Source organism: Colobus angolensis, unplaced genomic scaffold, assembly GCF_000951035.1.
Source record: "Colobus angolensis palliatus isolate OR3802 unplaced genomic scaffold, Cang.pa_1.0 Scaffold51, whole genome shotgun sequence".
NCBI lineage: Eukaryota > Metazoa > Chordata > Mammalia > Primates > Cercopithecidae > Colobus > Colobus angolensis.
This window is the reverse complement of record NW_012118599.1, coordinates 1,744,178-1,771,810: the sequence shown is the minus strand read 5'-3', so window position 1 is coordinate 1,771,810 and position 27,633 is coordinate 1,744,178. Positions and strand designations below refer to the sequence as shown.

The following is a 27,633-nucleotide window of genomic DNA, read 5'->3' as shown; positions in this document are numbered from 1 at the left end:
AAAAAGAAAATAAATCACTCAATGGCATCATTTTCAAATAATAACGACTACAGCTACTCTGATTAAGGTTTACCTGAGTTTTGGATATTACCACGCAAGAGTTAGAGGATGATGTGAAGTTTTCAAAAGTAAATCCTCCAAAATCCAGGTATTTTGTTAAATTGACATCTGTTGATAGCTGACAGCCAATTTCAGCTTCAGGAACTAGTAAGAACGTTTTCCAGCTTACAAAACTATTAATAAGAGTTACATAATTGTCAAAAGAAATCCTCATTCAGTGATTTAAATGTAACAAAATTAGTTTTTATTTATTCACTATATAAAGATACTAATCCCTGCATTATTTGGGTGCATGGGTGACAGCTCTGACAAGTTTGTGATGCCCCAGACAAATTCAGTAACTTTCAATGAAGCAAACCCATGAATAGATGTGATGACAGTGTGTACACCTGTATAACTCCAGAGCTAGTGATTATGTAACTTTTATATATGTCAGACCAAGGGAGGACAGAGAATGGAGGAACTGGATGTTCTTTCAGTAAAGAGCAACTGAATGAGACAGGACAGCGTTTGAACTGGGGATATACTACAAGGCAATGAGGGAGGCTGGCTATGAAAGTATTGAAAACTATGTTTGATTACAGGGTGATTTTTAGAGGCCCTAAGGTAATAGCAAGGAGGCAAAATTGAGTGTCTGGAACTTATATGTACTTTAATACAGTACTCTCATTTTCACCAAAGAAGGCAACCCATGTGGTGAAAAGACCACAAGTATTGGGGCTAAAGTCAAGTTATAGCTGTAGTTTTATATTTTGTGAGCCCATATGTCCTCAGACAAGTTTTGTGAATTAATTTCCTGTGTCTCCGCTTCCTCTTTTATAAAATGTGGGTAATATCATTGTCCCTTAAGATTGTTGTCAGCATTAAAAACATAAGTGTATGAACCATCTAGCTCAGTATTTGGCAATGGTGGGAGATGAATAATTTTTGGCTCTCACCTTAAAAAAAACTATTTGTTAAAAGTTCCAAATGCAGGATTTAGGAGCAGATACGGGTCAAGGTCATGGATGAGGTAAACACTACAGTGCAATAAAAATTGCTAGTTCCTAATTTATCTTAACTCAGCAACCATTTCTTGAGACTCTACTACATATTGAGTACTGAGGGAATAGAAAGATGAATCCAAGACCATTTTAAAACTTCTGAAACTTGCAATTCAAAATCAAGTGAAAATAAATACAGCCTTATGATTTATTGAGAAGTATCATGCAAGGCAAATGAACTGATTTTAAGCATGTACTTAGCATTCACACAGATTGACAGATTCAGTGAAAACACAACATGGCCTTCAAGTATTTTTCCTTTCAAATACATATTTGTGGACTTTATAGAAATATTGACATTGTTTCCTCACCAATACCTATTTTCTTTGTTGAGTGACCATTCCTTTTTCTTTTCAAATTAGTTTGTGTGGCAGTGTGGAAGAACCACCACATGAGGACAGTAACCAACTACTTCATAGTCAATCTTTCTCTGGCTGATGTGCTTGTGACCATTACCTGCCTTCCAGCCACACTGCTTGTGGATATCACTGAGACCTGGTTTTTTGGACAGTCCCTTTGCAAAGTGATTCCTTATCTACAGGTAATTGTTTTTTTATGTTTTTTTTGAAACTACTAAAAAAATGTTCAGTCATAACCATGACCCTTATGGTAAGTTAACTAGTGAATTGAAAAATATATTTGCCTAAGGCATTGGCAAACTGAAGGAAAATAATACTTGAGAATTTATGGGGAAATGAGTTAAGTTCTGGGTAAAAATAAAGTGACAATCTGTCAAGCATCATTAGATGCTGCACAAAAATTTTTGCACAACTTGTTTGATTCCTTGTTTGATTCCAAAAGTTTGACTTTGCACAAACTTTTTTGATTCCTAATTTCCCCATTGTTAAATAAGAAACTTGAACCAATCAATGATTTAACCAATTAATGATCTCCCCAAACCAATTATTGATCTTTCTCTTGAACCAATTAATTATCTTCCAGTCCAAATCATTGAGGATATTTGTTTTTACCAGTGATTTTATTTTATACTGAAGAATTAAGACCTACTTGGTCAAATCAGTGCCATGAACAGGTTTTAGTGTAGATTCTAATTCAAACTACCAGATTTGGAATCTCCATTCTACCATTCACCAATTATATGCTATCAAGCCAAATAGTTGCAATTCACTTATCTAAAAGAATAATTTTAATGAGATCTACCTCATATGGTTGCTGTGACCATTTACTTAGATAATTAATATAAATAACTTGGCTCAGTGATTACCCTCTGGAAGATGATGATTTTATAAAAACAGTATGTTCTCAATAAACATCAATTATCAGCATCAGAATCATCATTAGTAGGTGTTTTTCTTTCCTAAAGAGTGAAAACAGCTTCTTTTTCTATTTAATTGCCATTTCAGTAATTAAGAACGAATACTTTCAGAGATTAGTGTTCTGATTGTTATTATAGCTCTAAAATTCTTGAAACAAAAGATTCATAAGATGATGTTCACATTCATACATCCATCCTAAAGGATGGATTTCCCTTACGAATTGGACAGCAAGTGAAATGGTGACCACTCTCTACTTGTCTTCCCATAGTCTTCCAGCATCCTCAGTTGTTACTCCATGCAGTCTCCCCGATGGTGACTATAATATTTTAAGGAAACAGAAAATAGTCTCCCAGTAACAAAAAATTAGTGGGCGGGGGGGGCATAAATAGCCTATTACTAGACATTATGCTGATTAGGCTTTTGGAATGAAATGTTGCAAAGAGATATTTAGTTCAATAGTTCCTCAGTTACCTTTAATAAAAAGAAGTGAAAAAATTTTAAGGTTAAACTTTTTTTATAGAATAGTAAGTGGAAAATACTATAGAAGTTATAAGCTCCATGCATATATTGTGTTTAATTATAAAGCTAGTTTGGGTCAGCCTGCTGAAAATCATGAATGGATTACAAAATGAACAGTAGCACATTGTTTTGAGGAAATAGTACATGGGACAACAGAGAAAAATATCCTCATAGAAGAAAAGTTAGTAAGAAATGAATGGCTCTGGTAGTGTTTGCATAGAGGCACTAGGAAAATAATACATTTCAGATAATTCTAATATTTCATCATCTCTGTGGTACTTCCAGAAAGCCTTTTACCTCTCTCGGTTTCAATAAATACCCAGGAGACTATTTTGAGGATTCTCTTAAGTTTTGGTATGGCTGCAGTTGCCAAGAGTCTTCAACTGACTGGGAACATTTCGTGTTCTCTCTGTGAACCAGAAGATTCCCTGGTGATAAGTGAAGTGATAAGGGCAGGTACAGTCATGTGCTAATGCAGAGCGATAGCTTTCTGCAGAGCAGGCATCTCAGAGTTTCCTGTGAGTATTTGCGCTAGAGGACAGAATGGAAGCAGTGTAACCAGCTAGTGATGCAGGGCATGGGTGTCTCTTGCAATCACTGACAGTCCCCTTTCACACAGCAGAACTACTTAACAAGTCTTACAGTCCAAGGAACATCCTCATCTCTGGAAGAATTCTGTCTTCCTCTCCACACACAGTGTCTGATCTAATCAGTTCCTTAGCTGATCCTCTTCTCCATAGAGCAAGGAAAAAAAACTACTGGGTAATCACATGATGCAAAAGACTAGATCCATTTGTTACACCATCCAATATTACTTCTTGACTGAAAGGCATAAATGCACCAAGAGATTCGTGCATGGGTAAAACTAGTATCTCAAAATTCTTGATATTTATTGCCTCATTTTTCATAGAATTTTCCCAAATGCAATGAACAGTGCCGATGGGCAATAAACATATAATTTAAATTTGAGCAGTTTTTCTCCCTAGTTGTGACATTCTGAAATCAATGACTTATATCCCTGATATGATATTTATGTCTTACTGAATATTTTAAAATACAGTACATCATGCCCAGCTACATTTTAAAGTTATTTGGTTGCATTTTAGATTATTTGGGCATTTACTAATTTGCTATAATTTATATGTTCTTTTTCTTCTAAATACAATACAGCCTTTAGATTTATGAGTGATATGCTGTAACGCATTGGCAAATGCACAAAAATCTTAAAAGTCTCACAAATGTTATAAAGCTTGGCCAAATAATTAAAATGACTCTTTTGTATCTTTAATAATTACATAACTCCAAGACAATTAATATGTATTTGGTTATTTGCTGAATAATTATCATGTATTTCACTTCTCTTCCAACAATGACAATAGCATTGGTAACTTTTTCAGAGTGATTTTTTTTTTAACTGCAGAAGAATCTCTACACAGAAAATATTAAAAAAAAAAAAAAAAAAAAAGCCAAGTGAGATGTGGGAGGTGGGAAATGGGTAGTCAAACAAGCTCCCTCTCTTTCAGTCATACTTTGCAACCTTTCTACCTATTAGTGTTTATCATCCAACTCTGTGATTTGGCAAAATTTTCATGTCTCCTTATAGTGAATATTTAAGATCACCTTGACATATCTATTTGCTAGTATGAAACAGTGGACTTCTCTACTAAAGGAAATCTCCAAATATTACCCGATGTGAAGGGTGCCCATGGTATAGGTCAAAGGCCAAGTACCTGAAGGCAGAAGAAAATTCCCATTATCTCTCCACTTCATTCTCAACGTTCATAATCCACACTAGATTCATTTCTCAAATGACTTACTATTAGACTGGCTTGAACTAATATCAGAATCCAAATGAAAAAGATACCCAGAAGTTAGAAGTTAAAAGCAATAACAAAACTTTCACTTATAATTACTCATGATAAAATGCAATTTTATATCACCTCCAAGAAAATTTTATACACCGCACGTAATTGTATATTAATGTGTCAAATACACAAGCAAATATAGTAGTTCAAACAATGAATATTAACTCACTGATTGTCAAGGGTTCATTCAATGGATTGGTTCATTCTACTGTTAGATAAATCACACTAGCATATTCCCCACTTTTCTGTGTGATGAAGGGCAGTGCTCCCTGGGTCACTGTTGGTGCTGGATGTCAGTCTTTCAAGTGAACTGATATGAATTGATCATTATGACCTGATGGCATTAGGAAACACTAGAAATGACATTCATATTTGAATGCTACATCTATCCCATTTATCCATGTTGATTAGATTAATGGATTATAAATTACTAAGCCCTGATGAACACTTTGTACTTCTAGTTGCTAGAGAGGATCAATATATCTCTAGCCCAGAAGCTATGAAAAGGCTACTGTGCAAATCTGTACAACCATAGTTCTATTCCCAGGTTAGCAATGGTATTGAGGTGCCCGAGGTGCTTAACTTATTTGCAGAGAAGGAATCGAGGTTGTAGAGAATAAGGTGAGATTAGTTTGCGAAAGCAAGTTGAAGGTACTCTAAGGTAGCACTAAGAAATTTCCAGGAGTCACTAATCAACTTAAGCCCATTCTCACAGAGTCCAGCCCTTTAAAATTACACTCAGAATGATATTAGTCTCCAATAATTTAGCAAAGGTTAGGCTTTCACTTGTAATTTTATGAATATTCTTCTCTGAAAAGCTATCTGTTCCAATTACAATATAGAATTTCAAGCTCAAGAATGAAAGATAAAACTAATAGTATAATCATTATCATAATTATTATTATAATCATAAGTAATAGCAAACACACAGCAGTTACATGCCAGCCCTGGAATAGACATTTTCATCTCAACTAACTGTCCATACAATTCCATGGTTAGGTACTATTAATCATCCACATTTTACAGATGAGAAAACCGAGGAATGGAGAGGTTAAATAACCTCCCTAAGATCACTCCGTAAGTCAGATGGGATTCATGCCCAGAAAACCTGGTTGCAGACTTGATTCCAACTATACTCTTCTGCTTCTCCCATAGAGAAACAAAAGAATCATAGTTGATAAGAATCTCATCCTGTTGATTTCCTTCATTTAGCACACACACACACGTAACACACAACACACAACACACACATTAGGCCCAAAGCTGTAAAGTGAGTGAGTCAATAGTGTGCAGCTAGCTGATCAGGGAGAGAGAACAGATAGATCATCCTGACAGCCCAGAGACTTCCTGTACTGTTGCACTGGCTCTTAGATCTCTTTCACTCATTTGTGCCTATAATCAACATATCAACAAGAAAGGTCCTCATGTAAAAGATTGAGATATCTACCCTTTCCACATATTGTGAGATCAATATAACCAGGACAGAAAAATAGAGGGAGATGACTGGACTACATCTACTGTCTTCAATTAAGGCTCACCACTATTAATAGATTAATAAATATTTGTTTTAAAGACATGCAAGTATACATTCGTTGCAATACTATTCACAATAACAAAAATGTGGAATCAACCTAAATGTCCTTCAATGATAGACTAGATAAAGATAATGTGGTACACATACACTATAGAATACTATGGAGCCATAAAAAAGAATGAGATCATGTCCTCTGCAGCAACATGAATGGTGCTGGAGGCTGTTATCCTTAGCAAACAAATGCAGGAACAGAAAATCAAATACCACATAATCTCATTTATAAGTGGGAGCTAAATGATGAGAACACATGGACACATAAAGGGGAACAACATGCACTGGGGCCTTTCATAGGGTAGAGGGTGGAAGGAGAGAGAGGATCAGGAAAAATAAGCAATGGATACTTGGCTTAATACCTGGGTGATGAAATAATCTGTACAACAAAACCCCATGACAGACATTTACCTATGTAACAAACCTGTACATGTACCCCTGAAATTAAAATAGAAGTTAAAAAGAAAATATTTATTAAATGCATAATGGACATCAAATGGAGATCTGTGGATCTAGACATTTTTAACATTTTTTTTTTTTTGGTGCTGTTGTTATTTCCTTAATGTGCCAAGTTAAAGAATGATTTGTGGTGTTGTTAATGATATAAAAATTTTGACTGGGTGAACTTTTCTAGTTTTTGGAGTCACATTGCCTAGGCTAGCAATAAGCAAACTGTCATAAGGAGATTCGCATACAGAATTCTCTTTTAACATGACTCATAACTTTCCTTGGGTGCTACATGTTGAAAATGCACTGATGTACAAATAGCCCTTATTATTTGAAAATATGAAATAAGCTACCTATAATTAAAAATGTTAATTAAATATAATTTCAATCAAATGTCTATATGATAATTTAGAAGAAAGACATATTATTGTTTATAAGTGAGGCTTTTCCAGTTTAGACTAAACATATGTGTTTTATTTTATTTTTTCTATATGAGGGTATGATTTCTTCCAATCAATGGAAAAGTTACAGGACAAAATAATTACAGTAATTATTTAAAGAATTTCATATTCTAAATTAAGACATTTGGAATAAAAAAAAGATTGCCAAGTTTTCATCATACATTTTCATGTTTAACAATAAACATGCATTTAAAAATATATTTCTAATATTTCATTTTTCTTTTTGATATAATTTCTTTTTAAATAGAAAGGACTTGCATGCATTTTTTTTTTTTTGGCAACTTTGAATTTGCTTTTATGTCGTGACTACCTTTCTCATATAGTAAATATATTAAGAGTAACTCTTTTAACAGCTGGTGCTTCTCTATTACTATGATTTTTCTTTTCTCTAGACCGTGTCAGTGTCTGTGTCTGTCCTCACACTGAGCTGTATTGCCTTGGATCGATGGTATGCAATCTGTCACCCTTTGATGTTTAAGAGCACAGCAAAGCGGGCCCGTAACAGCATTGTCATCATCTGGATTGTCTCCTGCATTATAATGATTCCTCAGGCCATCGTCATGGAGTGTAGCTCCATGTTACCGGGCTTAGCCAATAAAACCACCCTCTTTACAGTGTGTGATGAGCGCTGGGGTGGTAAGTACCTTATGGCCCATGAACTGACATTTATATTACAGCAGCAAATTGAAAATTGGATTAGCATAGCCATTGTAAAGCTGGGCTTAAATATTTTATTGACATTTGTGAATACAGTTTTGCAAGAGCATGAAAACCAACTTGAATTTCAAAACAATTTCACAGAATAACTCTACCTATCTGAATCCTTTGGAAATGTTATCTACTATTTTCTCATTTTCATATCTTTCAGATAGGAAATGAAAAGAGACTGTTCTGCAATTGAGATTTGGTTATTTTAGTTTTTGTTAAACTCTTTAAACAAAAAGCAATATGGAATACAAATCCAATTATGTATTCTGGAATGATCCATGATTTAAAAGATGGTTCAACACTGTGTTGTCTAGTGTCAGTGTCCCTAATGGGCTTCAAATACAACTGAATTTTTTCATTTTAAGACCATGTCCTGGGTCACATGGTCCTGGGAACATGACCAGAGTCAGCATGTGGTTCTCTAAGTCAAATAATACAAATTTGTTTTCTCTATTCATAATAGATTCAATTGGTGAGTTTTGTTACTAGCATAATTATTATCCAGTTTAAGAATTACATTAATTATGAATCAATCTGGTTTCCCATCTGACATGTATGATGTGAAATTTAAACAATCTGGTTTGAAGGCTTTATGTTTCTTTGGTTCGAAATTCTTAGAGTCAGTCTGAGGTTTTTGTGTAACAGTGAGAACACTGCTATCAACACCTGGTGCTAGCACAAATCCGGGCACAGGAAAGAATGACAAAATAAAGTAACTGCATTTCAGCATAGCATGCACTGATTCCAATATATCACATGAAATCTGAAAAAAAAACACCACCACAATCTGACCTCTTCTAGATAGGTATACTAAAATGGCTCATATTTAGGGAATTCATACATTAAAATTGTTTTTTATTAGAAAGATTTATCAAAACAAGCAGTGCACACCAGGGATTGATTATGGATAATATTCTTAAATACTGTAATCTTTGAAGTTCTGTTATTTCCTACCTTGGTGTTTGTATTAGAACACTGCAAGGAAAAAAAGTCAATCACTGATATATTAGACATATACTGCAGGATATATCTACAGCAAGATAATATTTAAGAGAGGTTGAGATTATTTCATATATTGTTGTAAGACCTATAATAACTAAAATTTTACAATTTGCTTTATCTATTACACCAAATATTAAATATCTCTCTTTTATTGGGATTTACTTTTCCTTTTTAACATTGAAACTTTTTTTTGCTGTATTTTTCTCTGGATCATTTTTAGTTTTTTCCAATTTTCCCAATTAATAGTGCAGATAAAAACAAAATAAATGGAAATTTTCAAAATGGCAGCAATACTCATTGTCTTATGTTCCATTTATTTAACGCTCAAACAACACCTTGAGAACTTAGTACATGTCAGGCATTGTGTCCACCTAGAGAGAAGCAGACTCTGCTTAAGGGAGCACACTCTATATAATAAGGCTCAAAGGTCAATAAACAAATTTTCATAGGATAATCAGTATTTTAATATATTTATACACAAAGTGCTGGGAACACAAATGAGAGAACACACTCAGTTCTGGCCATTTGAACAAAAGTTTATGGAGGAGCTGCTAACATTCCAGCAAAACATTAAAGATAAGCAACAATTATCAAGACTGAGAAGAGGGAAAATGATGTCCAGAAAGCAAGAAAATCCACATCATGGATACTACATTACAAAGAAGAGAGAAAGTGAGTCAGAACTTATAGTTTCTGGAACATCAGGGCAGGTAGTCTAAATAATTGAGCTTTGAAAGAAGATGGGTTGGGGACTGACTGTGACATGTCTCTTATATAATTCTTTTACACTGATTTATATTTAGAAAGCCTAAAAAGGTCTTTCTCAGAATCCTGTACTAAATTCAAGACTAAATTTAGCCCTAGAAAGATTATATTATTTTTTCAAGATTATGAAGCAAATAGGTACATTTAAACCTAAAGCTTCCAACTTGTAAGTTGAGATTCCTTAAGTTTTATAGATATTGCAATTAGATAAAATATAAAAATATTTTTCAATATGTGTCAGCAGTATTTTCTCTAATATTCTAGCAATTAGTTTCACTTATATGTTTATGGGTTGCTTTTATAAGCTTTTCTTTTTTTTAATGTTTTCCTGAATAATCAAGTAATGGTAACCTCCATTAACAAAAAGATTGCAATGCCATGGAATCCTGTTCAGTTATTATGATTAAGTAAACAGATGTATGATGTTTAAATTACCTCTGAGTGGTAAACATAAATACATAAAACTCATTTCTACTCTGATATTTTATTACATAACTCTAGTATGGACATTTTCATAAAAAAAAGAAAATGACTGGTGAATACGTAAAAATCTAAACTTACCCTACAGAAGTCATTTAAGAAAACTATTTGAAGGCAATTTTATAATAGCCTATAATTCAATGCTTATAAACACTAAAGTTAAGTATTATTGGATTGAAGTGATTATCTACAAAATCCAACTTAATAAAAGCTCTGCAGTCATTTAAATATTAAATGAAATTGCTAATAACTTCACGTTTTTAAGAAACACAAAATAATTCAAAGCAGATTTTTGTCTTTTTTATTAGACATTTATTATGATGATTTTTACATAGCATGTAAAATCATTGTTCATGTAAACTATTTATAAGTCCATGTTCAACTTATAATGTTAAACCTTTGCATATGTGTGATTGTCACAACTTAAAAAACTATAAGAAAGTATATTTTACAGTGTCGGCTCTCTGAATTCAAACATTTTTAAAAGCCAACTGTCATTTAGCCTGCTTTTAAAAACTATTGTAAAATACCTTCTATTTGAGATTAATTCATAATCTGTTTCTTATCTTTATTCTAAGTTAAATCAACAATGTAGTTATAAAAATAGAGAGTGATATCATAATTATCCTACAACCAATATTGCAGTGGAAAAAAATTCAGAAAAGCAATTTGGTCAGTTGATACATATCTATCAAATAACTTTTGGAAAAGTTTTGTAAATGCTGTTTTACTCATGGTGCAAAATAACTGAGAACTCTGTCTGACTAAAAAATTTATCAGAAATATGTAATTATGTATGGATAAATGATTTCTAAAACTAATTATATTCATTATTGCCCATTACTTCTTCCTGAAAAGAACCATAAGCCATGATTTCTGGCAGACACACACAACACTCAAGAGCATATAAAGAATGTTAATACTTATTTTAATAATCTTTAAAATATATATTTGTATGTGTTCACTGTTTGCTTCAGTCTCATCATTTTATACTTGTAAAATTTTTGAATTAACCCACAATTCTTGATTGCTTAGTTTGTAAATGCATAGTTCTACAGGAAAGATCCTATAGAAAGAAACTCTTTGCCAGGTGCGGTGGCTCACACCTGTAATCCCAGCACTTTGGGAGGCCGAGACGGGTGGATCATGAGGTCAGGAGTTCGAAACCAGTCTGGCCAACATGGTGAAATCTTGTCTCTACTGAAAATACAAAAATTAGCCCAGTGTGGTGGCAGGTGCCTGTAATTCCAGCTACTCAGGAGGCTGAGGCAGAATAGCTTGAAACCGAAAGGAGGAGGTTGAGATGAGCCGAGATCATGACACTGCACTCCAGCCTGGGTGACAGAGCAAGACCCTGTCTCCAAAAAGAAAGAAAATAACTCTTTTTATACACTCAATCAAAGTTATAATTTCTTCACCATTCATTCAGAGTTTAATTATCATGTACTGTTGGTCAATTGTTCTGAACACTGGAGATTAGTAATATCTCTCTTTTAGAATATTAGTGAGAAATTGTTCTTTGGTGGGCTAAAAAACTGGAACCCTTTTTACAGTCAAAGTAATTATGGCATCTGGCCTGTTATGAGGTTTTAAAGCATATAAATATGTGTATATGTCTATTAATGGGAAGATTTATTAAACCTATTTGTTAGGGAGAAGATATTAAAACCTATTAAACATTCAGGTAAATTTAATGCACCCCTAAACTTTGAAAAGACAGTCAAGTTGAATATTGGGAAATTATATTTAATTTACTTGTTCACTGAATTCCTGATACATGTACCATGAAAGAGGCATGTTTGTAGTTTCTAGATAATTAAGATAACATGCTGGCTGAATAATGAACCTTAACTCATCTGACAGAAATTAAGTTTTGCCTGTCAAATATATGATATGACTCTTTAATCTCTGATTTCAAAGACTAAAGATCCACATTTGTTCCTTATTAGTTAGTTTCGTATATATATATAACATTTATTTAGATTGTGCTTATTCATCAGTTGAGTAAAAACAGTAATTTTTAATGATTATGAATATTTAAAATACTTTTTAAAATTAAAGCAATGTATATGTGGAACAAAGTTTGTGTAGCTATATTCTAGGTTATATACAAATGTCTTAAATACATTGAAGACATTGCTTATGAAGTGCAGAAATACTTTATTTTCATCACGCATAATTTAAAATTTCAATGGCATATCTGATTTTTTAATCAGCTTAGACTCTAAGTGTGAAATGAGGAATTTAAGACTATCATGTTTCCCCAATTATCTATTATAATCTCCTTATTAAAACAATCTATCCTACCCTGGAAGTATAATTTTGCTTGATCTTTTTTCCATATCAGTGTTCATTATCATAATGTGCATTTAGCAGTCAATTACATGTTTTTTTCTAATTATTCATAAATATACCGACCACATAGGGAGCTTTTGCTACCATCTATTCAAAACGCCAAACTGTTATCACAGTGATGCTATCCATAGCTGCAGTGGAAAAAAGTTACCTGTCAAATCTGCTTTCCTCTATCCACTCAATTTGTCTTACACAGACATCAGGGCTTCACAGGTATGTAAGCTTCAAAGTTATATAGATTTTTTAATGTGGAAAGCTCATGTGACACTTCTTCAAAACAAATAAAAGTTCAAAGCCTCTTAGGTGCCTGGGAAGTGCCAAGGTCACTTTCAGATTCCTTTGAAATTGGCCCAAGAAATGCTGTGTAGGCTGTGGCACTTCAAAGCAAAAGACTTTTTGTTATTCCTCCAGTCAGAAATACTTAATGTTATCACTTTTTATGTAACTGGCCTGTTTTACAGGATCAACTTTAAAGGAAGTTAGAAACTGATGAGGTAGGTGAGTGCTACCTGGGCCAGAGAGAAACAACAAATGACACCTCAAATTGGTCTCTTAGACCTGCCAACACATGCATTCTGCTGACCCCCTTGAAGACTGCAGCAGATAAAGACATCTAAACTGAAAGAGAAGATGGGTTTAGGCTGAATATGGAGAACATTAGACTCAAACTCAACTGCATCTGAAAGACAGGCTATAGAAATAAGATTGTGGAAGATATTAAACTCATAAATATGTTAAAATATATTCAGCAAGAATCAAATCATGATTGCTCAATAAATATTATCTATTGTTATCACAATCATCATGCTTATTATTATTGATTAATCCTGACTATAAACTGCCCTTATCACAAATTTAATCACGTAACCAAGCTTTCATGCTTCTACATCCCTTTTAAGAAGTAATGAAAAGAATAAAATGCATAGAGGTAATAGCATTATTCCTCAATAAAAATATGGGATAAATCTTGCCAATAGAAAAGTCAAAATAAAGTATGTAATTTTTAGAAGAAATACAAAACACCTCTGTTGTGTTAGCATTCAATTAGAATTCTAATGAGTTATTACATTTAATATCTATCTATGGAATCTATGCAGGATATATTGTTTCCTCTTTTACACTACAGTAAAACTAGATAGACCATTATGATATATTCGAATACTAGCTAGTATAAAAAATATCTTCTAAAATCTACAGGGAACTCAAACAAATCAGGAAAAAAAGAAGCAAACAGTCCTATCAAAAGTTGGCTAAGAACATGAATAGACAATTCTCAAAAGAAGATACACAAATGACCAACAAACATATGAAAAAATATTCAATATCACTAATAATTAGGGAAATGCAAATCAAAACCACAATGCAATACCACTTTACTTTTTTTTTTTGATGGAGCCTCTCACTGTCACCCAGGCTGGAGTGCAGTGGTGCTATCTTGGCTCTCTACAACCTCCTGCAGGAGGTTCTCCTTCCTTGGTCTCCCAAAGTGCTGGGATTACAGGCATGAGCCACTGTGCCTGGCCAATACCACCTTACTCTTACAAGAATGGCCATAATCAAATAATCAAAAAGCCAAAAAATAATAGACATTGGCATGAATGTGGTGAAGAGGGAACACTTTCACACTGCTGGTGGGAATGTAAGCTAGTATAACAACTATGGAAAACGGTGTGGCAATTCCTTAAAGAACTAAAAGCAGATCTACCATTTGATCCAGCAATCTCCCTATTGGGTAGCTACCCAGAGGAAAATAAGTCATTATACTAAAAAGATACTTGCACACACATGTTTACAGTAGCACAATTCGCAAATGGAAAAATATAGAATGCCCATCAATCAATGAGTGAATAAAGAAAATATAGTATGTATATACCATGGAATACTACTTAGCCATAAAAAGGAATGAAATAATGGCATTCCCAGCAACCTGGATGGATTTGGAGACTATTATTCTAATTGAAGTAATTCAGGAATGGAAAACCAAACAACGTATATTCTCACTCATAAGTGGGAGGATGCAAAGGCATAAGAATGATAAAATGGACTTCAGGGACTCAGGGGAAAGTGTAGGAGAGGGGGTGAAGGATAAAAGACTACAGACTGGGTAAAGTGTACACTGCATGGGTGATGGATGCACCAAAATCTCAGAAATCACCACTGAAGATTCATGTAACCAAATATCACCTGTTTCCCCAAAACCTATTGAAGTAAAACCAAACACCACCTGTTCCCTTAAAACCTATCAAAATAAAAACAAACACTACCTGTTCCTCCAAAACCTACTGGAATAAAAAATTTTTTAAAATAAATATATAAATAAATTCAGATTCCCTATATATAATATATAATTATATATATTATATATAAAATAGGGAACATATAATATATAATACTTAGGGAACATATATATATATATATATCTCTTCTAAAGCATTTACAAGGTTAGTAATCAATATAATTTACAAAAGCTAAAATATTAAACCACAATGCCATGAAGTCATTAATCGACTTGTTCGTAAGTGGCTAATCTGTGATGTGTATCATCTGTGTACATAGGATTAATGATAAATTAAAAAATTACTGCAGTCCTAGAGATGCTTATGCTTAACAAGTGAGAAAATATTCATATTTGATTGGAGAAAATTAATGTTATAAAGCCTTAAAATTCTTGTTATTAAAAGTGCATATATGTATTTTTAATAAAAGCATACACACACCACAGACATACTATGCTTAAGAAGGAATTTTGTATAGGTTCCAATAAGTCAACAAAAAGAATCATTGTCAAATTTTTATCGTATTTAGTTTTCAAAATGTTTTTCACATTTGTATTTGGAGATACAACTGGGAATAGCCTCCCATTTCTCAGGGAACTTACATTCTAATAAGGAAGAATCAATTGAGTTTATATTTTCTTCCGATTTTAACCAAAGCATTAGTTATTAGGTTTTCATTGAGTCATGTCCCTTTTTGTAAATGAAAGTTTAGAACAACCCAAATAAATTTTGTTAATTAGCCAGATGTAATCAAGTCAAATAAAGGGCCTTTAAATAAGTGAACACTTGACTTTGGGTAGCACAAATTAAGAAATAACTAATTGTTACTTATCTGAGTACACTAAGTGAAATTAAGAGTTTACATTTGGTATGTGTATACACATATACTGAGTAAAGGTAAGTTGTTAAATATTATGAATTATTTTCCCCTTTGCATATATAATATGACAATGACATCAAATAAAAGGTAAATATGTACTTTGAAGAAAAGCATTGACATGTATCTTTTTAAAAAGTCCATCAATTATAATGTAAGCTTTTGTTGGTTTGATTTTCATCCCAGGTGAAATTTATCCCAAGATGTACCACATCTGTTTCTTTCTGGTGACGTATATGGCACCACTGTGTCTTATGGTGTTGGCTTATCTGCAAATATTTCGTAAACTCTGGTGTCGACAGGTATGTAGTTTCAAATAATTTGTGTGTGTTTTTCCTCCACACATAATTTGTTATTTGCTATTCCTTCCAAATAATTTGCCTGTGTTTTTTTTTTAGGATGCATGTACAAACAAAATTGAAGAATACATTGAACCAACATAACATGTTCAGAAAAGTATTATATTGTGTGTTCTTCTAAAATAATGAGAACCTAGACATAGAAATATGTCTAGGTATTTTTAGAGTAATATTTAGCAAATGTATTTTATAACCTGATAAAGTGCTTTATGTTTTAAACAAAATTTAACATCTGTGATTGATTAACTTTTGTGTAGGCATAACATTAATTTCGCTTTCTCTGAGAAATAGCAAATAAAAATTCCTTTAGAGTTTTTGAGACTGTAAGTCTGAAAGATTATATTTTTAATCAGATTTATTTAATACATTTGAACATATGGGTTAAATCTCCAACTTCAAATATCTCATTCTTTAGAAGATTATGACTCAGGCAGAATGTATAATTTTAAAAAGTATATAATGCTGATTTGGGGTTACTACACTTTGGTAGATAATTCTGCTGTATCAGTGAATGTTTGTATTCACTCACTCAGTTATTCATTCCTCAAATATATATCATGAACCTTTCACATACACGTCTCACAAAAAAAGCTAAAAATTCTACTTTTTGCCATCGAGGAATTCATAGTCTAGAGAAGGAACATGGTCAGATGCAGGGTGAAAATTTCTTTAAATATAAGCACAGAGAATCCGAGCAAAATGTACTAAAAGGGTATCTAATCCAGGGAAGGTAACATTTAAGTTAAACCTTGATGATGCAAAGCAAATCACCAACAAACACATTTAGTGGTTTGTAAGATAGAGACAAAAAGGATGTGGCTCAGTCTGTCACATTTTGTAAAATGTATCTTAAAATGCCATAATTCTCAGAGATGTATTCCCCTCCTTCTTTAAACTTATCGTCAATATTTATTTTATCAGGCTTGTGGAAAGCCACGCCATTAGTCAGTTTTCTCTGACACATTTTATCCAACTGAAAAGATTCACTGGAGTCACCTTAATTCATTAAAAATATTTCGCAAACACTTTATTTGGTCTTTGAGGATGTGTCTTTGTTTTTTAAATCAACCCTTGTTATTCAAAGCATTTTTCAAGATCATCTGTCACTGACTGGATATGAGCAACACTCATATTTTTCAACACTACATGGCTCATAATTTCAAATGTTCTCCTTTCCTCTACTTTTACAAAGAAGTCATTTCTTTTATGACCTTATAAGTGCAACCAGTAGCAACATTTATTAAAATTTTTTTCCTATCATTTGTTACTATAAAAACAAATGTGGACCATTATGACACATGAGTGGTGATTTTCTAGATGTTGGTGATAGTTTTCTCAGCACTCTCCACCTCCCTATGAAGCCAATGCTTATATTTTAGGGTGTTTGTTACTACAGCATCCTGTTTCCTAGTACCTATTAGTGTATCTGTCATGTTTTGCTAGGTTATTCTTCTATTAAAAAATGTGGTTTGCAACAACAGTTCTGTTTCTCTCATATTACAGTTCAGTGGTGAGGATTGGCTGGGGCACTGTGCTCCGTATGTTTTCTCATTCCAGAACCTAGTCTGAAGAAATGGTACTTTCTGGCACATGCCATTCTGAGACTGAGAGAAAAAGAAAACTGGAAGAAAAGTATATTTTCTCTTAATGTCTCTTACGAACCGGCACGTGTTACATCTCACTTTTCATTGGCTAAAACAAGTCATGTGGTTAAACTTGACCATGAAGAGGGGAAGCATTCTTCTCCGACAGAAAGACACCACACACCACAGGGCAATGGGGAGCTTCCTACAAGGTGGGGATGAATGATCTGGAATGATATACTGCAGAGAAGTCAAAAACACAAGGGCCAGACTGCATGAATTTAAATCCTCACTCCACCACTTAGTAGTTACATGAATTTTGTAAATGACTTAAATTTCTGTGACTCCTTTTATTAACTTTAAAATGGGGTCACATACCATCTTCCTCATAGGTTTGTTACATGCATTCAGGGGTGTCCAAGGGAGAAAACACAGTTGTGGGTTCTTAGTTTCTATTTCTGGTTGGGCCAGTAAAGCCTCTTCCTCATCCCTATTTTCTGCTTATTACTAGAGATAGAAACAAAAAACCATGGCTTCAGGCTGCTAAAAGCCTAAAAAAAAAAAACAGAACTGCAACAACAAAATATTAGGTGGGTTGGATAAGCTTGCTTAGATTAATTAACTCCAGCCTAAATATAGAAAGTGCTCATTAAACAAAATATCTTAATAGATGTTGTTTAATAATGGCCTCTCAACTAATTGTACTTATATTTCTAAAATAACGAGCGTGTGTTGAATTGGTGTATGTGACTGTTTTTTTTTTTTAAATGCACATGGAAATACCAATATAGTGCTTCTTATTTGTCTGCCAACTCTACTAAGATAAAGATTGTCTCACTGTCATCTTTGTACCCCTAGAAATAGCACATGCTCAGCACACATCAGTTGCTTTTTTCATAAGGAAAAAGCAAGTAGAATAGGAGAAAGTGCTGGGGAAGTTTAGATAACAGAGGACATAGAGAATCTACTGCCCAGTTACTCTGATAAACGTTTGTAGAAATGGATTAGAATTTCTTGAAGGGGAAAAAGCAATTAATGAGCATGTGGAAATAAAGATGTTTTAGATTTGGATTGAGATTTTGTTGGGGAATGTTCAGTGTTAAGAATATCCCCTATTTCCTTATTTTTACTAGTTAGTGTGCATTGTATAAAATATATGCTTATAATTTCTTATTCATTTATTTACAAATTGGCATACATTTAAAACTCTTTAAAGGTTGTAATGTATCTGTCTTGTTACTTTTATATGGTAAAACTTTACCATGATACCATGGTTACCCTAAAGTTTACATGGTACCATCAGAGAAATGTTTTTTTTTCTTTGAGATAGTCTCATTGTCACCCAGGCTGGAGTGCAGTGGCGCGACCTCGGCTCACTGCAAGCTCCACCTCCTGGGTTCACGCCATCCTCTCACCTCAGCCTCCTGAGCAGCTGGGACTACAGGTTCCCACCACCACGCCTGGCTAATTTTTTGTATGTTTTAGTAGAGACAGTGTTTCACCATGCTAGCCAGGATGGTCTCGCTCTCCTGACCTCGTGATCCGCCCACCTTGGCCTCCCAAAGTGGATTATAGGTGTGAGCCACCACGCCCAGCCACAGAAAATGTTTTAAAAAGTTTGTTAAATAAATGAGTGACACCAAAATCCAAACAATTTAATTTTCCACCATTTAAGCATATAGTTTGAAATTTCCTAAACTCTGAAATAAAGTTTAAAATAAATTGCATCGCAGATTCAGAAATAATCCACATTCTTTTCATGAACTATGCTGATTAGTGCAAGCCACACGATTCAGAAGATTTGCAGTAAAATGTTTGGGCTGTGAAACTAAAATCATTTACAAAACAGATTGGAATGGAAAATGCCAAGTTTAGCTGAACTCACTTTAGCAGCCACAATAAAGTGAATTAACCTCAAATGGGTGATTACATAGAATTCTGCTTGAGCAACTCTCAATTTCCAACTGTTAGTGTATAAAATTACAGAAATGCATGAAATCTGTTGTGTGCTTTTGAATTAGTAAGTGTAAGATTATTAGTGAGCAAATTGTGTGTCCTTGTCTGACTTTCTCAAGGAGTTTAAGCCTCATTAAAAGAATTAGCTAATACATTGCTGTGAACTACTTAAATTCTCTCTCTCTCTCTCTTTTTGGCAATTTGACTCAGAGTACTCAGGAAATTCTACAGATTATTTTCTAAAACTTATTTTTTTTAAAGAAGTTAGCTTGCTTGATCCTTTCATTTATCTGTCAGCATTTTTCCTAGTTCAGACCCTTCATATAATTCAATACTAAATCTTAATCATCATGTGCTTGTGTTAATTTATGTCACATTTATTCAGCACATACTCTGTGTCAGTTATGGCGTGAGGTACTGAGGATGGACTGTAATAGATACTTGGGTCTGAAACTATAGTTCAGCTTTTCAAGGGCTTTGAAAGACCTTCTCCTTCCTAGCTCTTATCACAAAGTTTTCTGCTGCTCTTTATTCAGCACTCTTCAAAGAGAACTTAAGATAAATAATAGTTGATGGTGACAAATCAGTCTAGTGTGAGAAAATAGCAAACAAATTACAATTGCAGAGGCAGAATCAGGAAGGCAGTAACTGGAGTCCATACAAAAAAATAAAGAGCACCAGTAAAGGTAACTACATAGGTAAATACAGTAGACAGAATAAACATATTTATCTTCTGTTACCTGATTTAAAGAATTACTGCATAAAACAATAGCTATAAAATTGTGAAGATTCACTTTATAATGTATACAGATGTAATTCAAAAAGGAGGAGGAAACGGAGCTATATTGCAGCAAATTTGTTTTATACTATTGAAATTACATTGGCATAATCTAAGCAGATTGTTTAGATTAAGTTGCTAATTTTAATCCCCAGTGTAACCAGTAAGAAAATAATTTTCTGAAAAATGTAGAAATATAGGTAAAGCAACAAAAGAATTAAAATAGTATACAGAAAATATTTAACACAAAATAAAGTAGTAGTGAGGAAATAGAAGAACATAAGAGATACAATATATATAAGTCACAAATAGTAAAATGGCAGATATAAATTATATTTTCTTAATGATTAAATTAAATATAAATGGATACAACACTTCAAAGGGCACAGATTGACATAATAGATAAAAACCAACCAATAATAATAATAATAAAAAAAACCTGTGATCCAACTTTATGCTGTCTACAAGAGCCTTACCTCATATTCAGATATACAAATAGGTTAAATGTAAAATAACAGAAGTACTAAAATAATCACATAAAGGTAGTTAATGTGCTTATTCTAAAATTATACAAAATAAATTTTAACAAAATATTGCTATACATAGAGAGGGACATTTCATAATGATGATGGAGTCAATCCATCAAGAAGATATAAAAGTTGTAAACATAGACACATTTAACAACTGAAACCCAAAATATACCAAGCAAAAACTAGTAGAATTAAGGAGACAAGTAGGCAGCTAGACAATTATAGTTCAAAATGTTAATACTCACTTGCAGTAATGGATAGAAAAAACAGGCAGAATAGCAACAAGGAAATAAAATATTTAAATAAAACTATGAAACCACTGGACTTAACAGATATTTATAGAACACTCCACCAAAAACAGAAGAATGCATGTTTATCCCATGTGCACATAGAACATTTTCCAGGTTAGATCATAAGATATGCTCTAAGGCAAGCCTCAATACATTTTAAACAATTAAAATAATAAAAAATACATTTTCCTACCATGATAGAATTATAATTGTATTAATTAGAAATTAATTATAGAAATAAATTTTTGAAATTCACAACTGTATGAAAATTAAACATCACACTTTTAAATAATCAATAGGTAAAAGAGGAAATCATAAGGGAATTTAGAAAATGTTTTTAGATCAATGAAAGTGAAAACGCAACATATATACATATACAAAATGCAGCAAAATAAGTGCTGAGAGGGAAACTGATAGGTATAAACATTTATATTAAAACAGAAGAAAGATTTTAAATAGAAAACCCTAATATTCCACCAAAAGAAACTAAAAAAAAAAGAAAAAAATCAAAACCAAAGAAAACAGTAGGAGGGAAATAATAAAGATTAGAAAGGGAATAAATGAGGCATAGAAAAACAATAGAAAAAAAATCTATAAAACAGAAAGTTGGAACTTAGAAAAGATCAGAGAAAAGGACAAACCTTTTCCTAAGTTAACCAAGAAAAAAGAGAGAAAACAAAAATCACTAACATCAGAAGTTATCTTCCCAATTTGATTTGCTTTTGCTTGATCTATCACTACTGTCATTACAGAGATAAGAAGAGAATAAGAGGACAGTATGAAAAAATGTATGCCAACAAATAGCCTAGATGAAATGGACAATTTCATAGAAAGACAGAAACTACTGTACCCTACTCAAAGAGAATTAGGAAATCTGAATAGAGATTCAATCAGTAATCAGGAAACTTCCTACAGAGAGAAGCCCAAGTGGCTTCACCATTGAATTCTACTTAACATTTAAACGAGTATTAATGCCAGTCCTTCACAACTTTTTCCAAAAAATACAAAAAGAGGAAACACTCTCATTTCCTTCCATGAGGTCAGAATTTCCCTAATACTAAAACCACAGACATTACAATAAAATAAAACTACACACTAATATAGTTATAAATATAGATGTGAAAGTATTCAACAAAATGCTATCAAATCAAATCCAACAATATATAAAAATAATTATACACAATGATCAACTGAATTAGCCCACCATTGCAAGGTGCCTTTAACACATGAAAATCAATCAATGTAATGCATCATATTAATGAAATAAATGTCTAAAACCACATGATCATCTTAATAGATGCAGTAAAAGCACTTGAAAAAGATACAATATGCTTTCATGATAAAAAATACTCAACCATCTGGGAATGAATGGGACTTCCTCAATTTGACAAAGGTCATCTATGAAAACTTCACAGCTGACAGCATACTTAATGGTGAAAGACTGAATATTTCCCTACTAAAGTCAGAAACAAGACAAGTATGTCTGCTACAACCATTTTCATTCAATATTGAATAGAACTGATCCTTTACAGGGCAAACAGGCAAAATATAATATTAATAATAATAAAAAATAAAAGGCATGAAGATCACAAAAGAAGAGGTAAATTATTTCTACTTGTAGGTTATGTGATATTTTATATAGAAAATCCTAACGAATTATTTTGCAAAACAAATACATTAGAACAAATAAATGAGTTCAGCTAGTTTCCAGGATGAAAGATTAATATACAAAAATCAATTTCATTTTTATGCATTAGCAAAGAAAAATCATTTAAATAGCAACAAAATTAATCAAATATCTAGAAATAAATTTAATAAAAGAAACTTAATAAGAGACTTTGTCCAGGCTCGATTGCTTATGCCTGTAATCTCAACACTTTGGGAGACCTAGGCGGGAGGATCACATGAGGCCAGGAAATCAAGACCAGCATGTTCAACGTGGCGAAATCACGTTCCTACTAAAAATACAAAAATGAGCCAGGCATGGTGGTGCAGACCAAGACTATAATTCCAGCTATAAATCCCAGCTACTTGGGAAGTTGAGGCATGAGAATCACTTCAGCCTTTGAGGCAGAGGCTGCAGTGAGCCAAAATTGCACCCCTGCACTCCAGCCTGGGTGGCAGAGTTAGACTCTTGTCGAAAAAAAAAAGGTCTTCAGCATAAACATGTATATTTAGGGAATGTTCAGAAATTATAGAAACATGGATTCCATGCAGCAGTTATAATTCCCTAAAAAGAGAACTATGAATTCACTGTATTGCTGAGGATCCTAACATAACCACCAAAGATCCAGGGAGAAAATTACCCTATTTTTGTATTTAAAAAGGTGCTTCTGCTAAATGATGTGGTTCTCCTCTCTATATAAGCAACAAAAATAATGAAAAGGAAATGGCTCTGGATTATTAAAAATAAATAGTATGTTGATCAAATCAATTAAATAATATTCCTTCAATATTTTCAAGTCCTATACATGAATATCATTTACAATCATAATTATTAGCAACTTCAATGAGTAATCCACCATTATACAAGTTTCTCGAGTCAGCTATTTCCATTCAAGCATCAAATAGTCCATTTCTGTAACATTTTGTTCTTCATCACCATATTCAGTCTCAGAAAGGTTACCAACACAGTCCTTGAATCACATATAGTACAGGTTAAGCATCTCTAATCCCAAAACCTAAAATTCCAGCTGCTCTAAAATCCCAAACTTGTGAGAGCTAACATGATGCCAGAAGTGGAAAATTCCCCTGCTACCTCATGTGACAGGTCACATCAAAAGTCAACCAAAACTTTGTTTCATGCCCAAAATTATTAAAATTTGTTTCAAGACTATTTGTATTGGGTGTTTATAAAACATAAGTACGTTTTGGGTTTAGACTTAAGTCCCATCTACAAGATATCTTATTATGTATATGAAAATAACCCAAAATTCAAAAAAATCTCAAAACACTTTTGGTCTCAAGAATTTCAGATAAGGGATTCAATCTGTACACAAAGAGTACACATACAATTACAAAATATCATTGAAAAAACTTAAAGAAGGACTACATAAATGAAAAGATATTCTGTGTTTATGGATTGGAAGATTCAATCTTGTTAAAATAGAAATAATCTTCAAATTAATCTATGAATTCAATACAATTCCTATTAAAATCCCAGATGGCTTTGCATTTTGGACACAAATTGATGAACTGATCCTAAAATTAATGTGGAAATGCAAGGAATAGAGAATAGCCAAAATAATATTGAAAAAGAAAAACAAATTGGAAAACTTACTTCCTAATATCAAATCTTAATAAAAAGCCAAAGTAACTAAGACAGTGTGGTACTTGCATACAGTTAGTCACATAAATCAATGGAATAGAATTCATGGTCCACAAATAAACTCTCATATTTATGATTAATTGAGTATTGATAAACGTTTTAACACAGTTCAAAGGGAAAAATCATAACCCTACAACAAATGGTGTTAAGGCAATTGTATATCCACATGCAAAAGAATGGAGTTGAACCTCACTTCATACCATATTCAAAACTTAACTCAAAATGAATCACAGACTTATATGTAAGTGCTAATCTCTTAGAAGAAAACACAGAAGCAAATCATCATGACCTTGGCTTAACCAATAGGTTCTTAAATATGACACCAAACCACAAGCAACAAATGACAACATAGATACATTGGACATTATCAAAACAAAAACTTTTGTACTTCAAACTGCGCCATTAGAAAAGTTAAAAGTCAGCCCATATAATGGCAGAAAATATTTGCAAATCATTTTTGTGGTAAGGAATTTGTATCCAGAATATCTAAAGAACACTTATGAATTAATAATTTAAAAAACAGTTACAAGTAGGCAAAGATTTGAATAAACAATTCTGCAAGAAGATATACAGATGGTCAATAAGCACATAAGAAGGTGCTTAACATCGTTACTCATTGGAGAAATATTAATCAAAATCATGAGACACCTATTCACACACAATGGGATAGATTTTTTTTAAAAGGCAATAATCATTATTGGTAAGGATGTGGAGTAATTGGAATCCTCCTACATTGCTGGTGGAAATGCAAAATGATGCAACTGCTTTGGAAAACAGTTTGATAGTTCCTCACAATCTTAGAGAATTATCACATGACCCAGCAATTCAATCTCTAGCTATATACCCAGAGAACTGAAGGCATGTTTACACAAAAACTTACACATGAATGTTCATAACAGTATAAAATTCATAGTAGCCAAAAAGGGGAAACAACCCAAATGTTATCAATGAATAAATGGATTAACTAACTGTTCTATATGCAAGCAATATAATATTATTCAGCTATTAAAAGAAATGAAGCACTGATATGTGCCACAAGACTGATGAATCTTGAAAACATAGTAAGTGAAAGAAGTCAGGCACAAAAGGCCACGTATTACATAATTCTATTTGCATGAAATGTTGAGAACAGGCAAATATATAGAGCCAAAATAATTTGTCCTTGGCAGCGGCCGGCAGAATGGGACAATGAGAAGTGACTGCTAATGGATTTGGAGCCTCATTTGGAGGTGATGAAAATGTTCTCGATTAGATAGCGATGATGTGATAGTTGCACAACTGTGAATATTCTAAAAATCATTTTTGAACCCCTTAAAGCAGTGAGGTTTTGGTATGTGAATTATATCTCAATAAAATGTCTTTTTTAAAAAAGAAAAAAAGAAAGAACAAAAATTATGGATATTTAAAAATTTTAAAAATGGAAGTTTTTTTTTTTTTTTTTTTAAGAAAATTCTGCTGCTGAAACCACAGGGAAGCAAAAAAGTTTAAACACACAATTTGACATGTTAATGTAATGAGAGACTATAATAGGAACTATCCCCAGGTTGTTTTTTTCTGTACTTTCTGACTAAAGTATTTTTCTGTACTTCTATAGACTTTAAAATGGTCCATAGGTGTGCAAAAAATGAGAGAACCTATTCCATGAAACTATATATCAAGTCCCAGAGAACAGAGGGAAAACCTTTTTTTTTTTTTTTTTTTTGCAAAGAAGAAGTCATAGGCTGTGTGACAGAATAATCTTGCGAGACAACAGATCTGGAGTTGGACAAGGGGCAGGAGGCATAGTGAGAAGACCAGGTATTGCACTTGTCACCCATAAGGGCCATCTGTACACTCTGAAAGTGGAGCTATTCATAGTGAGAATGATGTTAAGAAAAGCAACAAATAAAATTATAGTCCTCATTATAAAAATTTAGCATGCAAATCTTAATTTTTATCAGAGCAGTACCAAGGTAAACAAAAAGTGTCAGGAAGTCATGGAATTTAATGTGAAAAACTCCCTCGGAGTTGGAACACAGTCATCTTCATAGGGTGGGGAGTGTAAGGGGCAAGACAAATTTTCACGGTCCCTGCTGAACAGGGAAATGTAAGGAGATTATTGCTGCATATAAGACAGCCAGTGCCTATCAAAATATCTGTTGTACTCCATTATGATGAAATGGGTAATTGGTTACAGAATAGGGTAAGGAGAAAGGAGACCTGCCCTACAAAGTTCTTAGCACTTAGCAAATGGAGCAGGCATTTGCTAAGCGTTAAGAAAAATCATCATCCAAACTCTCAGACTCATACAGCCACAAACTTCACTCTTTGTTCCTCCTCCTCCCAGAATAAATTCTTGACTTATTTCCATTTGTCATCTTTTTCTCACTCATGGCCACCTCCACTGATGTCTCAGCCCACTTCAATGTAGTGTCAACTTTCATCACTACAGTGAAACAGCTTACACAAATATCACCAATGATTTATAAAGAATATACATATTTAAAATTTATTTCTTGATCTTTTGGCAGCATTAAGCAATGTTGTTCGTGGTTTCATTGTTCATATACTTTCTTCCTGCCTTGATTTGAATACGTTTTGCTTCGAATATTTACCTTTCCTTCCCTGACCAGTAAATATATACATCAGACGAGTCCTCTGGGATACACACAATCACAAATACACTTAAACACTCATTGTACCCTTATTATAAATCTTGAAATGAGTTTTTATAAGTCCTGCAACTAAAGTTTAAAAAAGAATAAATGTTTTAAATCATTTTGGCTATTCCAGGTCTTTTGCACTTTCATAAAAAATTAAAATCAGTACTTTCATTTCTACAAAAAAGACTGTTGTGGTATTGAATGTGATTAATTGCATTAAATCTATAGATCAATTTGGGGAGAATTGTCATATTAACAATACTAAGCCCTTTAGTGCATGAACACAATGAATCTATTTATTTAGGAGTTCTTTATTATATCTCTGCAATGTTTCATCATTTTCAGTATATATATATTTAATAAAATAAAATATGGAATTCAGTAACATGAATTTCTGAACTTAAAAATGGGGAAAACAGTCACAGACTCTGATGGCTAATTTCAGAA

At 33.0% G+C, this 27,633-nt stretch overlaps 1 protein-coding gene across 1 annotated transcript in view; it reads left to right on the top strand.

Moving 5' to 3' along the window:
* HCRTR2 (hypocretin (orexin) receptor 2) overlaps positions 1–27,633 on the top strand; it is a 144,929-nt gene that overhangs the window by 109,014 nt on the left and 8,282 nt on the right. Inside the window, exons 4-6 of the mRNA XM_011960196.1 lie at positions 1,466–1,644; positions 7,650–7,893; positions 15,907–16,022. Coding sequence (XP_011815586.1) covers positions 1,466–1,644; positions 7,650–7,893; positions 15,907–16,022 — 539 coding nt within the window. The remainder of the gene's footprint in view (positions 1–1,465; positions 1,645–7,649; positions 7,894–15,906; positions 16,023–27,633) is intronic.